We start from the raw sequence: 15,764 nt of genomic DNA on the forward strand, positions 1-15,764 counted from the left end.
CCCTGTAGTAAGAAGACACTGATTGGCCCTTCTACAAGAAAACAAAAAAATATGAATAAATAAAATGTTATTGCATTGTTAGGCTGTCAGTACATATGCAAAATTTCACAGATGACAAAAAGCAATGGAATTTAAACTAAAACCCCGAACAATGAGTAAAAGTGAAAAGCTCGATTGCCCTGAGAACATTAGCTAACATAAGCATTTCCCAAAGCAAGGAGTGGGGTGAAAGGTGAGTTTAAATTATCTGAATTAGGGATGTGACCAAAGAAAGAAAATGATCTAAGGACAGTCTGCATTGCAAGAACAAATAGTGAAGAAGTGGAATGGTAAACGTGTAGGTAAATTCAAACACTGCCCATTATCAAATAGTAATAGTATATGCTCCTCGAAGATATATAGAAAAGACATAACTGACTCCAAGACAGCTGGGATTTGGGTTATGGGAGCCCCAAGAATACATGAAGGGAAATTACCTTTTTTCTTGGCCAGTTGTGTCTACACAGGGCGGGACTCTAGAAGGTTCTGGAAGGCTATAGAACTGAGCAGAGATTTCAGAGGACACTCAGCTGGAAGACATTGGCATACAGACCCAGTTAGAGTGAGAGACATTGGTGCATATGCTGTGATTCCCACGGAGACCCTGGAAAGACCAAGCACGGTAACAATGAACCCACATGCTAAGGCTCCCATAATTCAAAAAGAGTCATGTACCAAAATGTTCATTGCAGTTCTATTTACAATAGCCAGGACATGGAAGCAACCTAAGTGTCCATCAACAGATGAATGGATAAAGAAGATGTGGCACATATATACAATGGAATATTACTCGGCCATAAAAGGAAACAAAACTGAGTTATTTGTAGTGAGGTGGATGGACCTAGAGTCTGTCATACAGAGTGAAGTAAGTCAGAAAGAGAAAAACAAATACCGTATGCTAACACATATATATGGAATCTAAAAAAAAAAAAAAGGTCGTGAAGAACCTAGGGGCAAGACGGGAATAAAGACACAGAGCTACTAGAGAATGGACCTGAGGATATGGGGAGGGGGAAGGGTAAGCTGTGATAAAGTGAGAGTGGCATGGACATATATACACTTTCAAATGTAAAATAGATAGCTAGTGGGAAGCAGCCGCATAGCACAGGGCGATCAGCTCGGTGCTTTGTGACCACCTAGAGGGGTGGGATAGGGAGGGAGGGAGGGAGGGAGACGCAAGAGGGAAGAGATATGGGAACATAGGTATATGTATAACTGATTCACTTTATTATAAAGCAATTATACTCCAATAAAGATGTTTAAAAAAAATAAAAGTACCTCCTGTTAATAAGGGAAAAAAAAAACCCCTGCAGATCAACACAAAGCCAATAGTCTGTGTTTAACCCCTAACATTTCAGCACGGACTCACAGCCTCCGCAAACCACGTTCTGTGTTGTGAACAAACCCGGACTCTCTCTCAACCCTCTCCCATCCAGGGAGTTCTCTCGACCCTCTCTCTTCTCCCTGAATCTCAGGAGAGTCACAGTGCCCCCTTGTGGCCAAATGGAAAACTCAGTTCTTCTGTCCTGGACCAAGACAGAAAGGCAGTAAGAGGTCTTAGGGGGGCCTACAGTCAGAAGGTTGGGATTAGCCCATGACTCTCCCGTCTTGGACTGATTTCTCAATCTGGATGAGGCCTATTGTTAGAAAAACAGGAGCTCCAGTGACTTCTCAGCATTCTGTGTATAGCAGTATATAGAATTATGTCCCGGATGCCGTTCACACTTTAGGGTCCCGTTGCTCCCCAACACTGTCACCAGGTGTTTTGGGGTCTGGGTAATTCCAGTGTCCAAAGGGCCTCTGGGAGCAAGAAACCACATCCAGAGAGTCTCATGAGGCAGCTCCATAAAAAAAACTTGAAGTTCAAGGACAAAGCTGTCCCACCTGTTCCCAGGACTCACCTGCTCCAAGGAGACAAAGGACTACACAGCAGAGGGGCCTGGAGCCCTCCTCAGCTCAGACAGGATGGGACCCGGTGTCTCCCTGCCAGGTCCCAGTCCTCTGAGTGTGTTTCCCTGGTCCTGAAGGGGATTTGCTTGGGGAGTCACGGCCCCGTTAGTTTCTGCAGCTCACATTCCCTCTCTCCCTCTCATGCCCTGTGCCAGCACCTGCAGAGGTGAGTCGGGGCTGTCTTGTCAGGACTGGGTGTACAGAGACAGGGGCAGAGGAGGAGACCTGCCACCAAGCCCCAGCTTCCCAAGGAGGTTTCTCAGCTGCTTTGTTTGCAATTAGCTCCCCACGCCCAACAAATAACTGGCTTTTTCCTCCCTTTTTCTACTGTCTAGCGCCGCCTCCTCCCTCATACACACATCCCTTCACCACCACTTTGGGCAGATATCCTCCCTTGCTGCCTCTCGGGGATGCGGGACCATCCACTTCCAGCCTCATCCTGATTTAACTCAGACAGGCTGCCTTGCGCAGGTCGTCAGAGCCCGTCCCTGGAACCAGCTGTATGGCATTTTAAGACCCAGGAATTCGGGGCTAACTAGATAAGAAGCACCCCTCAGTGGGTGCTGAGGGGAATACAAGAGGAATACGCTGCAACCTGTATCCCCAGGAGCATCTCACCTCCTTGGGTTGCTGAGCCTGAATATGGAGCAGATATACACAGAGGAAGATGCAGGGACAAAACAAAAGGCTCTGAGGGCTGCAAGCCAAAGGGATAGCAGATACACTGCTACTGAGGTTGGGCAGGTGCCACGTGCAATGGACCTTAGTGCTCTCAACTGTCCACACACCTTCCCTCCCCACGTCCCCCTCCCCCGCTCCGTTCTAGCCGGGAGTTTCAGTAAAGTCACAGCTCCTCATAGGGGTCAAAGAGGCACGTTAACCTCATCTCAGTCATGGGACCCCAGTCCTCCTGATAGAGCACTGAGAGCAGAGATGATGGGTAGGGATGAAGCAGAGACGTTTAAGGCAGGGAAATACACAGGCAAGGAGACATCTGAAGCACCGTATCACGTGCTGGCGAAACATCGCCAACTACCACCACCATATACACACTTGCTTAGCATATTCTTCTTTTTTTAAAATATTTTTCAATAAGTGTTTGTTGAACATGTACTATATATGCCAGGTATTGTTCAAGGACTAGGAATAGAGAAGGGAGTAAAACAGACCCTCATGGAGCACATAGACTATTTTAATTAGCTCAACAAGCATTTGTGAAAAAGACAATGTTCTCATCCTCAAAATGCTACTAGACTTATAGGAGCAATAAATCAGGTTTTTCAGATAATGTATAGTTTGGAGAGTTTTAAAGTGTGTATTTTAGGAACGTTAAAATATAATTGGTTTTTAGATGGCTCAATCATTTCATCTTCTCACCTTCTCATTTCTTCATCCATGAAACCTGGATGAGGGGAGAGTCTGAAATAATGGCCTCCGAGCCTCTGTCCAAGTCTGAAACAGCATGAGCCAGTTAGGGTAAACTCCTCCCCGCCGTTTACCAGGCTGATGTGCCGGGACCTCCCAGTGTCCTCAGCTCATCTAACTATACTCAACACTTTGCAGGTACTTAATACATGCTTATTTAATGAACAAATGCATAAATGAATATAATGGAAAATAGTAAGAGACCATATGTAATGAGTCAATCTAACCATTTAAAAAATGTGTTCCAAATGTGGTATGGTTGCTGTTAGTGTATTTTTACTGGCGGCTTTATGGAAGTTAGGATACAAGGCTGAAATGTAAATGCTAAAAATTAATTTGCCTGGCATGAGGTGAGCTTTTGGTACTATTTTTTTCTTTAATTTTAAAGGATAGGTATAGAATAATAATTTTTCAATGTGTATCAAGTATTATCCAAAGGAGATATGGAAATAGGGAAATTGTTTCCCTTCTTAAACCTTCCTTCCTGTCAGGGTCTCCATCATTCTTTGAGTATTTCCTTCCTTCATGGCACAAGAAGACATCCAAGTCTCATCTTGTACTTTCCCTGTCTCCGTCTTGGTATCAGCTGTTTCTGCAAAGTCCTGGTTCCTTTGAGTGGATTATGGTATTTATTTATTTTTGTGTGTTTTTTCGTCCAGTTTTACTGAGATATAATTGACATACAGCACTGTGTAAGTTTAAGGTGTACGGCATACTTATGTGATTTACATACATCATGAAACGATTATCACAATAAGTTTAATGAACGTCCATCATTTCACATAGATACAAAATGGAAGAAAATTCTTTTTCCTTGTGATGAGAACTTCTAGGATTTACTCTCTTAACTTTCATACATAACACAGAGCAATGTTAATTATATTCATCATGTTGTACATGACATGCCCAGTACTTGTTCATGTTATAACTGGAAGTTTGTACCTTTTGACCACTTTCATCCAATTCCCTCTTGCCCAACCTCTTGCCTCTGCTCTCTTTTGCTATGAGTTTGTTTGTTTGTTCGTTCGCCTGTTTGAAGTATAATTGACCTACAACACTATATTATTTCTTGGTGCATAACACAACAATTCAATATTTCTGTACATTACAAAATAATCACCACAATAATTCTAGTTACCATCTATCACCATACATAGATAAAACATTGGATAATGGTGTTCAGAAAATAAGACATGGGCACTACATCTGGGCTTTGGGGGTGACTAGGATCATCACAGTGGACAGAGTTCGGGAATATACGTATATATATATGTACATACATGTACACACATTTACATGTATCTTTAATTCTAAATTTATCTATGCATATGGAAAAACCATGAGTTTACAGAAATACTTCTGTATCCAATTGCAATATTGTAAGGTTTATTCTAGTGTTCTGCCTTTCCATATTTGCAATCCCCTTATCCAATACTGAGAAACCTGGCTCCTGTTATCCTTCATAGATTTACATATTGGATCCTTGCAGGTACCCAGCTGTCCATTGCAATGGCCACCTTTGCTCCTTTGTAAATATCCTTCTCACTCTGCTTGGGTCTGACCCTGTGTCAGAGCGTCTACCCACGTCAGAACCCTCCTTACCGCAGTCCAGTTTCCGATACCCCACAACAGGCATGCCCTGCCCCGTGTGGGTGCCCTTCTCAATCTGCTGGGCTTCACCAGCCTGCTGGCCTCACCCTACTTGGGCTCCAACACCCCACTCACTCAGGAATGCCCTCCTCGCTTGGCATGGTCTCTGTCGTCTTGCACTGGGCTCCTTCCTGCAGAGATACAAAGAAATGCACCAGTTCAGTCCTCTGACAACCGAGATATTTCACGTCACAGGATGCTTATTGCATAATTTGCAGAACCTCACACAGACCTTGTCTGTTTCCCATACGCTCTAGACAGATCCAGACAGGGTGATGATTATAGCTAATGAACGTGTACTTAATTTACCTGGACTTCTTTGAACAACTTGCATTTCTCATTTTTTTCACCCTGTCCTCCAGGAAGCAATGCCAGTTTCTTGGTTCCAAAAGTCCTAGATTTTCCCTTTTTTTTTTTTCCCCTCCTATTATAACACATTTTTGTCATGTGGGTACTCGTCTTCCCTACTGAATTTTCTCTTTTTAAGGTCACAGGCTGTATCTTTTTTTTTTTCCAATTCCTTTTTAAAATTTCCTGCATGTTGTCCTCCATAATTTTATTTTATTTATTTATTTGGCCGCACCGAGTGGCATGTGGGACCTTAGTTCCCCGACCAGAGATCGAACCCACGTCCCCTGCATTGGAAGCGCAGAGTTTTAACCGCTGGACCGCCAGGGAAGTCCCTATTTTATTTATTTTTAACAGCTTTATTGAGGTACAATTGATATGAAAAGAACTGCACACATCTAATGTGTACCATTTGAGGAGTGTGGACATATGAAAACACCTATACCATCCCCACAATCAAGATAATATACATATCTTAATTATTTTCTTTTTTCTCCTTCCCATCAAAACCCCCCTTCTTACCTGTCAGTCTTGCATGACATATTAAAGGTGTACTCCTTTTGCCTGAAACAACAGCTATTCCTGAGAGCCCACTACATGCTTTTCACTATTTCCTCCCTAGGGGTTACCTTCCAACACTCCCAGATGAGCAAACAGTCTAATCACCACCTGTTCATCTTGCTAGGATCCCAGGCTTTAGAACCACAACCAGATGCTTTCTTCTCATCATTTGAGAGCCTGACTGAAGTCTCAGCTTCTTCAAGGACTGGTCCCATGCTATGTTCTGGTCACCAAACAGCCATATTGATTCCATGCGAATCAACAGAAGCGCCCTGATAGCAATGGGTTCTGTGTGGAAAGGAGAAATAAAACAATAAGAAACAAAAACCATAGAATATACAGATTTGTTTTTGGTGTACGTGAATATTCTAGACAGTAAAACAGAGCCAATATCAAGATGAAGCACCTGAAGAAAGAAATAACTATATATTTCACCGATCGTAAAATAATGGGTATACCACATATCCTTGTTGCTTATCTAACTATAGTCATTATTTTGTAATAACTTGAAATGCAGTATAATCTATAAAATATTGAAGCATTATTCTGTACACCTGAAAATAATATAATATTGTAAACCAACTATATTTCAATATAAATAAATAAATAAAATAAAATAAGGGGGTATAAACTGTATTTACCAGCACTGAAAGAATATATAGAAAAAACAGTTATCATTTGGGGTCTGCCAGAGTTGGAAAAGGGTTTTTGAAGGAGAGGAGTTTAACCAGATCTTTAAGCTCTCTAACTAGTCCTATACCAATTTATTCTTTCTAAGAAATAGCTCTGCTAGGTTGTCTAAAATGAAGCTAGCCTCTAGCTTCAGCTAGTACTATCTGGCATGCCTTTCTCCAGTAATGTGAAACAACTTTTGAGATTGCCTTTTGAGATGTGTCCCTGCTGTATACAGAGGTAAAGGAGTCTCTAACGGACTGGAACCCTGGCTTATCTTGACTCTCCTTGTACTATTCTAGAACCCACAATCTTCTGCTGGTTTTGGCCTCTAGTGACCACTTATTTTCTTACTATGACTCTCCTGGTTCTATCTTCCCAAGGGACAAGACTAAGAAAAAATGGTCAGAGCTTTAAATAGACTGTTTCCTGGTTCAACACAAGGAAGAATTTTCTAACTGGATGGTTGAGGAGATACCATGATCTCCTCTCTGCAACAGAGGCTGGATGACCTTTGGTGGGGATATTGTAGATGGGGTTCAAGTGCCCGAGGGGCAAAGAGGTGCTTAAGCATCTACTCCGTTCCAGAGACAGAGTTACAAACTGGGGATGTAAACACAAAATGTTTGCTTCAGGAGCTCAAAATCTAGCTGTCTTCATGACAAGGAAATCAAATCTTGCAACAAAATTCAAGTTATAATAACAATATAATTCCAGTGTCCATAGGGCCTGAGGAATTAAGAAACCACATTCAGAGAGTCTCCTGAGGCAGCTCCATGAAAAAAGCTAGAAGTTCAAAGACAAAGCTGTCCCACCTGCTCCCAGGAGACAAAGGACCACACAGCAGAGGGGCCTGGAGCCCTCCTCAGCTCAGACAGGATGGGACCCGGTGTCTCCCTGCCCAGGTTCCTGTCTTCTCAGTGCACTTCCCTGGTCCTGAGGGGGATGTGCTTGAGGAATCCCTGCCCTTGTTTGTTTCTTCAGCTCACATTCCCTCTTTCCCTTTTATGACCTGTGCCAGCACCTCAAAAGGTGGGTTGGGGTTACTTTGGCAGGACTGAGAGGAATAGACCCATCCCCTACCCCCCATGAAGATGGCTGTGAGCCTCAGAGGGATGGGAAGAAGGCAGTAGGTTGGGCTTGGGGGTGACAGTTTGGCTTCAGACTGGTAAAGCTGAACACTTTTCTAAGGAGTTAGGATACTAAGTGGGTATTGACACAAAAACCTGAGAACAAAAGAAAGCCATTAATTGGAGATGGTGATCAAATGAGGACTTGGTCACAAGGAAATGGTGACAGCTCAGATGCTTGAGCAGAGAGGAGACAAGAGCCCAGGGTGATGATTGGCCAATGTTACTTGAGGCTCTGTCATTAGCCTTGATCTCCTTGAATCCCATTTGTCTAGGAATGGCATTATATCAAATCGTGGGTCAAAGTTGAGTCTGGTGGTAGCACTTAAGAGAGTAAAATGATTGGAGAACTACTTGGACAAACCAGGGAGATTTTTACATTGGATGTTACATCTTTGGTGCCTTGATTCAGTCACCTGTGGTGTTGATTCTTCTCAGCTCTGGGTCACTAGCAAATCAGCTACATGGCTTTCTGTGACCTCAAATCAGAGACCTCAGGGACTTCTTGCTACATTTCATATGGGCTCTGAGACAGCACTTTGGAGAAAAGTTGTTAATCAGCTGGGAATCTACCTTGGAGTACAGCTACAAGAGCATGTATCAACTCCTTACCTGCAAAAATGCCATGGAAACTGCAAAACTACCATGGAAACATTGTCAAGTGCTTTGCTGAAAACAAGACATGCTAGTCCCAATTTCTTCCAAATTCTTCAATCTAGCGAGCTCACCCAAAAGAAAATGGGATCAGCTTGACATGACTTATCCTATGTGAACCTGTCTTCTCTACTAAGATTGCTAAATACTTTGATGACTGTCACTCACAAGGATGAAGTAGCAAAGTGACAATGACTGAGAGTTTTGAGGGTTACAGCACTTGTGAATGGTTGCTCACTAGCCTATGTCCCAGGAACTATGTCTCCTTCCTAGAGTGGAATTCAAGGTGCCTACTAGGTTTTTCCTAATCCCCGAATTTCCAAAACTATAATAGAAAAATATTTCTGAGCCTAGTAATGGAACTCTTTGGATATCTGTATACTTTGATTTAGGAAATGTATCCCATAAAAGCAAGGTGGGTATATTGAAGAAGGTTGGGATGATGGAGCTTGGAGACAGATCACAAAAAGTTTTCCTGGTGGGGATATAAATATCTGAAAGAAAACTGTCTTTGTCAAAAAATTAATGTGGGGTGCGTACTCTAATTTTTCCCTCTTTCTTGTCATTTTCCATTTATGATGCTCTATTTTGACCTTCAGCATCATTTTCACCTTCATCCATCTCTGTCTCTCTTCCTAATCTCATTGCCTTCCAATCCAATAGAATGTTTTCTCTTAATAAATGCCTCACTAGCCACTCACTATCATATTCACAAGTGGCAAGTTTCCAAATTATTTCAAGATGGCATTTGCGCATGCTGTTCTGACAGCTGTGGGTCTCAGGTTACATACCTGAGAACCTCTATGATAAAACTTAATTGTTCTTTTATTTATTTATTTTGTGGTACGCGGGCCTCTCACCGCCGTGGCCTCTCCCGGCCTCTCCCGTTGCGGAGCACAGGCTCCGGACGCGCAGGCCCAGCGGCCATGGCTCACGGGCCCAGCCGCTCCGCGGCACGTGGGATCCTCCAGGACCGGGGCACGAACCCACGTCCCTCGGCGGACTCTCAACCACTGCACCACCAGGGAAGCCCTTAATTGTCCTTTTATTAAGCCTGCTTTACCAGCCTAATCTTGAGGAATGGAGGTAGGATATGGCTGCAAATGGGAAGAGAGAGAAATGTGAAGTGAATTCTGACAGAGACATAACTGAACTAAGTTGGCACTTTAACAAAACTCTGATATGTGGATCAAAGATTAACTTCTCCCATTTCCCCATTATTTTCTCTGGGTATTCATTTTATCTATGAGGATATTAAAGTCCAGACACCCCTTCCCCCCCCAAAAAAAAACACGGCTGCACTCACTTATTCATGTACTCTTTAGAGTTGCTCATGGACAAGAGTAGAGTAGTAGTGACAGAGACCATATATATTGCCTGCAAAGCCTAAAACATTTACTATCTGGCCCTTTACAGGAAAAAGAAAAGGTTTCTGACCCTGCACATGAAACGTGGAGAGAACCACATGTGGCTAGAAGAGAAATGCCCCCAGACCAATGGAACCCTTGAGCCGATTCTCAGGGAAAACGCAGCCTGGTTCCAGGATTCACTTTACCAGGGAAGAACATTCTATTCACGAACACCGATTTGCCCTGATTGTTTACTTCAGTTTTTTCGTAAGTTTCTTAGTATATCATGTTTCAAGGGGAGAAGTTCTTATTTAAAATTTCCTTGTTTACTTCAGTTTTTTCGTAAGTTTCTTAGTATATTATGTTTCAAGGGGAGAAGTTCTTATGTAAAATTTCCCTACACATTGTACTGGTCAAGAGCCAGCACAGCACAGCCTCAGTGACTGGTGATGTATTAACCAGGAAAGTGACTAGAGAAGCCAAAGCAAAGGAAAAACAGACTCATTGAAGGAAAGGGCATAAAATTACCTGACACAGAGAGAACGTAATGTTGAACTTTTCTTGTCCTGCCTTAAAATATAAATGTTATTCCATCATTCCTGTATTATGTGTACGTCATCACAATGGAGGGCGTGGGCTCTGAAGTGAGGTTGCTTGTGTTTGAACTCTGTATGGATCACCTCATAGTACTGAACATTTGAGAAAAAAAACTTACCTTCTCTAAGCCACAACCTCCCCATCTATAAAATGGCAAAAATTAGAGCACAACACTTATAAAGTTGTTTGTAAGGACTGAATGAATAGATGTATCAAAATCCCACCCCCAGGGTTTGATACATATTATAGTACGCACTCAATAAATTCCCATTGTCTCTTCGCTGGCCAAGAACTCCGTATTATCTTGGTGTCCAGACTTTGGTGAACTGACTAGGGAAGTGTTACGTAGTGCTTGAGAGCACAGGCAGTGAAGCCCGATTTCCGGGGCTGGAATCCTGACCCTACCATGGATTTGCTTTGTGGTTTTGGTAAAGTCCCTTATATTTTTGTGAGCCTCAGTTTTCCCAACTGTTAAATGGGAATTATAATAGGGATCTTGTAGGCTTGTTTTGAGAATTACTAGTTTAACAAATAGGCTAAGTATTTAGCATATGCCTATTAAATACTAAGTTCAGATAAGGATAAATTATTCTCATTCTTTCCCTTTCCTATTTTGAACTATTGTGGTTTCAAATCAGAAATGTTTTTCTTTTTTTAGGAGAACAAGTGTTCCTATCAATAATGAAACATTCACATGGGTATACAAGGCCAGAGCTACTGCAAGACAAATTATATAATTCTGAAACAGGCAATGTTAATTACATTAAGGCTATAGCTCTCAAGATAATCCTCAGCATAAAAGTTCATGCTTGTGACAACCAAGTACCTAAATTTTTTCTCTGGGAATCAGGACACCTGCAGCCCTGATCTGTGACCTTACTCCAACTTACTTTTCTATTATGGGGAACAGTTTCTACCAGGTGGGTTCATTTTTTCCATTCCCATAACCTCTGCAAAAGTGGACAAAAGTGGATGTTTAAATTGGATGCTGAATCATCTTCAATGTGGCACGGAATTGAATTCTAAATTTGGATTTGTGACTTTCCAGTGAAGAAAGCACATTTCCGGCACCTGTGGCCATGGGTGTCAATGAGAAACCTGGTGGTATAAATAGCTGTGGATGGAAACCCTTCAGCATAGTCCCTAGTCCAGATCCGGGGAGCAACCATGACGACCTTCATCTTTCTTGCTCTCTTGGGAGTCGCTGGTGAGTCTTGATCAATAAGTGATCAGTAGGTGTCTGTGACTTTTTTAAGGATGCACTTTCTACTCTGGAAGACAATAATGAATGCGGAATATAATCTCTGTACTTAAGAGGCTTAAGATGTTGAAACAACAGTGTACAGTACATATGTCTGTAGATAACTAAATCTCACTTGCTGGAGAAGATGATGCGGGGCAGGGGTGATCAGTGTAGAAAGTATTAAAAGGAAGAATCTGCCCTGAATTTCGGGTACAGTCTATGAAGTAAGAGTGAAAAAGAAAAGATAGTCAATGTTAAGGGAATGTTGTTTTGATCTTTATAAGAACTTGGAGTTAATAATTGGGACTAAAGACTAATCTTGTTCTCCTTGAAGAGTCTGTGAGTATCACAGCCCGAGTCTCCTCTGTACTAAAGGGCATCTTAAGAGAGATCGCAACAGGAAAAGACACTCTATTTCTCGTGAATAAAAGCTATGGGCTGGTTTTACCACATCTTCACTAATGAAATCTCTCTGATGTAAAACAACATGTCATGCAATCATGAAAAGAAATAGAGAAATGACTATTTCTGTTTTTATACTATTCAATACTATTGTACACTTCAAACTTACTACAGAATTTTCCCGAATTTGGTTGTTATAAATAAATTCAATACACATATTTACATATCAAAAAAGTCTATTTCAAATTACTTTAAAATATATGAACAACAGGGCATATATCATATAATTCCAGACATTTGGAGTCCTTAGAAATCATAATAAATCAGTGGTCCAAAATTTACAGTGCTGAATAAATTAAAAATGTTGGAAATATAATTGGGATGAGGGGAAACATTAGAGAGAGAAACCTTATAATGTTCTATGAGATAATTTAGTTAACATTTTAGGTGAGAACCAAGAAGAGATTGTGGAAACAAAAGTACAAAACTCCCCATTTTTTCCAGGCCAGAACATTCTCAGGTGGTATTTAAGTTTCCTTTCTGTTACCTCATGTGGTGTTTATCCTATACTGAACTCTACAAATAAACACAATCATGGTGACGGCAAAGCTTTATTGAACGCATACTTAAATGTCTCCTTAGCAAACAAGCTTCTGTGTAAAAAGTATTCTTTATATTCTCAGGTAGTGGGCTTCAAGGCATTTATCACGTAAGGAGTCTCTGATTTGTATGTATGTGTGTGTGTGTGTGTGTGTGTGTGTGTGTGTGTGTGACATATGTAAAAAAATCAGTCTATTGATCAAATTTAAAGCATAAATTAAAAATGAGATACTTATAATAGTGTAAGTAGCACATGTGTTAAATGTATAGAACGATAAGATTTTGGAAACAATTATATTAAAATCACTGTTTCCTGATTATGTATGACAAGAAAACATGACCTATGTTTTTTCTGGTTAATCTGCAAAACCTTGCTTCTGAGTAGAAATTCCACAATAGCTCCAACTTCTCTCTGTCAGTTGCTTTCCCCACTGATGATGATGACAAGATTGTCGGGGGCTACACCTGTGAAGCGCATTCTATCCCCTACCAGGTGTCCCTGAACTCCGGCTACCACTTCTGCGGGGGCTCCCTCATCAGTGACCAGTGGGTGGTGTCCGCGGCTCACTGCTACAAGTCGTAAGTAACCAATACTCACAGCCCTGTTCTCTGAGGTCAGGTCATCCCCAGCCCTGCCAAAGCACAATCAGGGAGAACTACAGAGTTATGCTTGAGGGGGGAGCATTCAGATTTCAAGACCTCATTATCCGCCCCCCCCACACCGGCCCAGGCGTTGTATGCATTGAGGGATTTTCCCACAAAAAGATACCCTTAGAGTTCCCTGATGGCCTTCCAAATGAGGGCAATAAAGACATAGCAAGAAAAATAGTGAGTGATTAAATATACCTAGAGTACCTTAACAGCTCTAATCATTATAGCTCAACAAGGAAAAACATGGCATATGCAAGTAACAAAACACAGGACATTTCCAGTACAACCTAAAGATAAACACAACTCATTCTATTCCCTTAATATTCTGCCATATCTCTGAGGCCTGCCACGACTCCCTACAATAATTGATAATCCCAACCAGATTAATCAACACCAGTTGCCTTTTCACCTCCCACTGCTTGACTGGCATCATTTGGTTCCCATTCCTACACCTAATGAATCTAGCAAGATGTTGGGTTGTGAGTCTGGCCTTGGAGTGACACCTACCTAAGGAATCCTCTAACCTGTGCCGTAGGTGGTAGGACTACCTTAAGTGCACACTAACCTGTGTGTGTATGTGGGGGCTTCTGTCTGTGCTTATGCTCAAGACTGGGCTGTAATGGAATGGGAAGGAGCTCACGTTGGAGACTTAGAGAACTTGTAACCCTTTAATCCAGCCGAATGAAGGTGGGCCTGGGAGCACACAACATTGAAGTCCTTGAGGGCAATGAGCAATTCATCAAAGCAGCCAAGATCATCGTCCATCCCAAGTTCAACAAAAGGACCTTGGATAACGACATCATGCTGATTAAACTGGACCCACCTGCCACTCTCAACAATCAAGTAGCCACTATCCCTCTGCCAACACGTTGTGCAGCTGCTGGTACCCAGTGTCTCATCTCTGGCTGGGGCAACACCAAGAGCAGTGGCTGTAAGTGTCACCTGGAACAGAATCACCAAGTCTGAGAATCCTAGAGGTGAAAAACGTGTTCAGCGTCAGTTAGCCCGAGCTCTCACTCAAGGCTGATTCCCAGAGAATAGTGGGGTTCTATGGAGTCTTAGAATATACTAATTGAAATGCGTAACATTCCTCTGCTTGACAACACAACAAAAAAGCACTACGGTAAAGTTGCCAGGTATGCAACTAAAATGTGATTAGTGATTTGCAGGGAACCAAAACGCGAGGAGGTACACAGAACAGAGACTAAGAGATTTGGAACTTTTCAAAGCATAGCCCCGCTTCAGAAATAAAGTCTCTAGATTTGAGATCTATGGTCACTGATGCTAGTGTCAGAGAGAGAACAATCTGTTGATGAAAACCGTTTGGAAGACCCTCCAGATATAACTTGTTCTTCCAAAATAGAAGTTACCTGCAATCTGAGAGAAGGAATGGGGATATTGGGAAGAGGGGGGAGAGATACTGAGAAAGAAATTTCCCAGATTGGATGGGTAATCCTCTTCCATTTCCACTCTCACTCCCAACAGCCAACTTCCCTGAGCTCCTGCAGTGTCTGAAAGCTCCCATCCTGTCTGACAGCGTTTGCCACAGTGCCTATCCCGAACAGATCTCCAAAAACATGATGTGCCTGGGCTTCCTGGAGGGCGGAAAGGACTCTTGCCAGGTTAGTTGCTTTGCACGCCTTCTCCTTCCAGCTCAGCTTCACATATCTCTTTTCGGAAACTCAGACAATTGAAAAGCTGTCCCTGGGGCTGATTATGAGGGCTGAGGGATAGATTTGGGATAAATGATAAATTCATTTTGCCATATTAATGGTTAGGGATCAGGGGAAAAGATACACAGAAGATCATGTGCAAACAGTACATCCAGGCGGGCTTCTGAGGAGGGCTAGAGCAGAAGGAAACTTTGAAAGGAGCAGGGCTAGATGGGCAGCATTGCACTGCCCGGTCCACCTCTTCTTGGCACTACAGCCCTGCAACTAAGGAAAGAGGGAGTTCAAAGGAGGGGAAAGAATAGGGGTCCAGTATGGAGACTGAGGGTTGGTTTTCCAGGGAAAGAGAAGGGCTTCATGGAGGGTCAGCAGCCTGGGAAGGTGGTCCCCGGGTAAAGGAGGAACACCTTTGAGCCTTTCTCCCATCTGGGCACAGCTGTGAGTTCTAACTGGCTCTTCCTTCTTGCCCAGGGTGACTCTGGTGGCCCTGTGGTCTGCAATGGACAGCTCCAGGGCATTGTCTCCTGGGGCTATGGCTGCGCTCTGAAAGGCAAACCTGGTGTCTACACTAAGGTCTGCAACTATGTGAACTGGATTCAGAAGACTATCGCTGACAACTAAACGGCGTCATCTCTTCATGACCCTCCATGTTAGTCAGCTTCACCTTCCTCCCATCCTGAAAACAGTATCTAAATAAAAACATTTTCTCCTGTACCAGATATATCCAAGAAGTGTCCTTACTTGGTTTGTGTACTTTCTCTTCAATGTGGCTACTGAGAAGAGGGTGGATATAGAGTTGAACTATTACATGAAGATGGAATTT

General features: G+C 42.5%; 1 protein-coding gene and 1 long non-coding RNA gene across 2 annotated transcripts in view; one reads left to right on the forward strand and one right to left on the reverse strand.

Annotated features, from left to right (window-relative positions):
* Window positions 1-2,821: 2,821 nt before the first annotated feature.
* The window catches only part of LOC132597847 (uncharacterized), a 39,621-nt gene continuing 26,678 nt past the window's right edge, over window positions 2,822-15,764 (reverse strand). The window contains exon 3 of the long non-coding RNA XR_009565244.2: window positions 2,822-6,261. This is a non-coding gene — a long non-coding RNA (uncharacterized lncRNA). The remainder of the gene's footprint in view (window positions 6,262-15,764) is intronic.
* Window positions 11,543-15,604, forward strand: LOC115851935 (trypsin-like). Its single transcript, XM_030854411.2, has 5 exons — window positions 11,543-11,582; window positions 13,040-13,199; window positions 13,949-14,202; window positions 14,757-14,893; window positions 15,413-15,604. Exons 1-5 carry the CDS (start codon window positions 11,543-11,545, stop codon window positions 15,560-15,562), a joined length of 741 nt encoding a protein of 246 aa, XP_030710271.1. The 3' UTR covers window positions 15,563-15,604.

This window comes from Globicephala melas, chromosome 9 (genome assembly GCF_963455315.2).
Source record: "Globicephala melas chromosome 9, mGloMel1.2, whole genome shotgun sequence".
Taxonomy (NCBI): Eukaryota; Metazoa; Chordata; class Mammalia; order Artiodactyla; family Delphinidae; genus Globicephala; species Globicephala melas.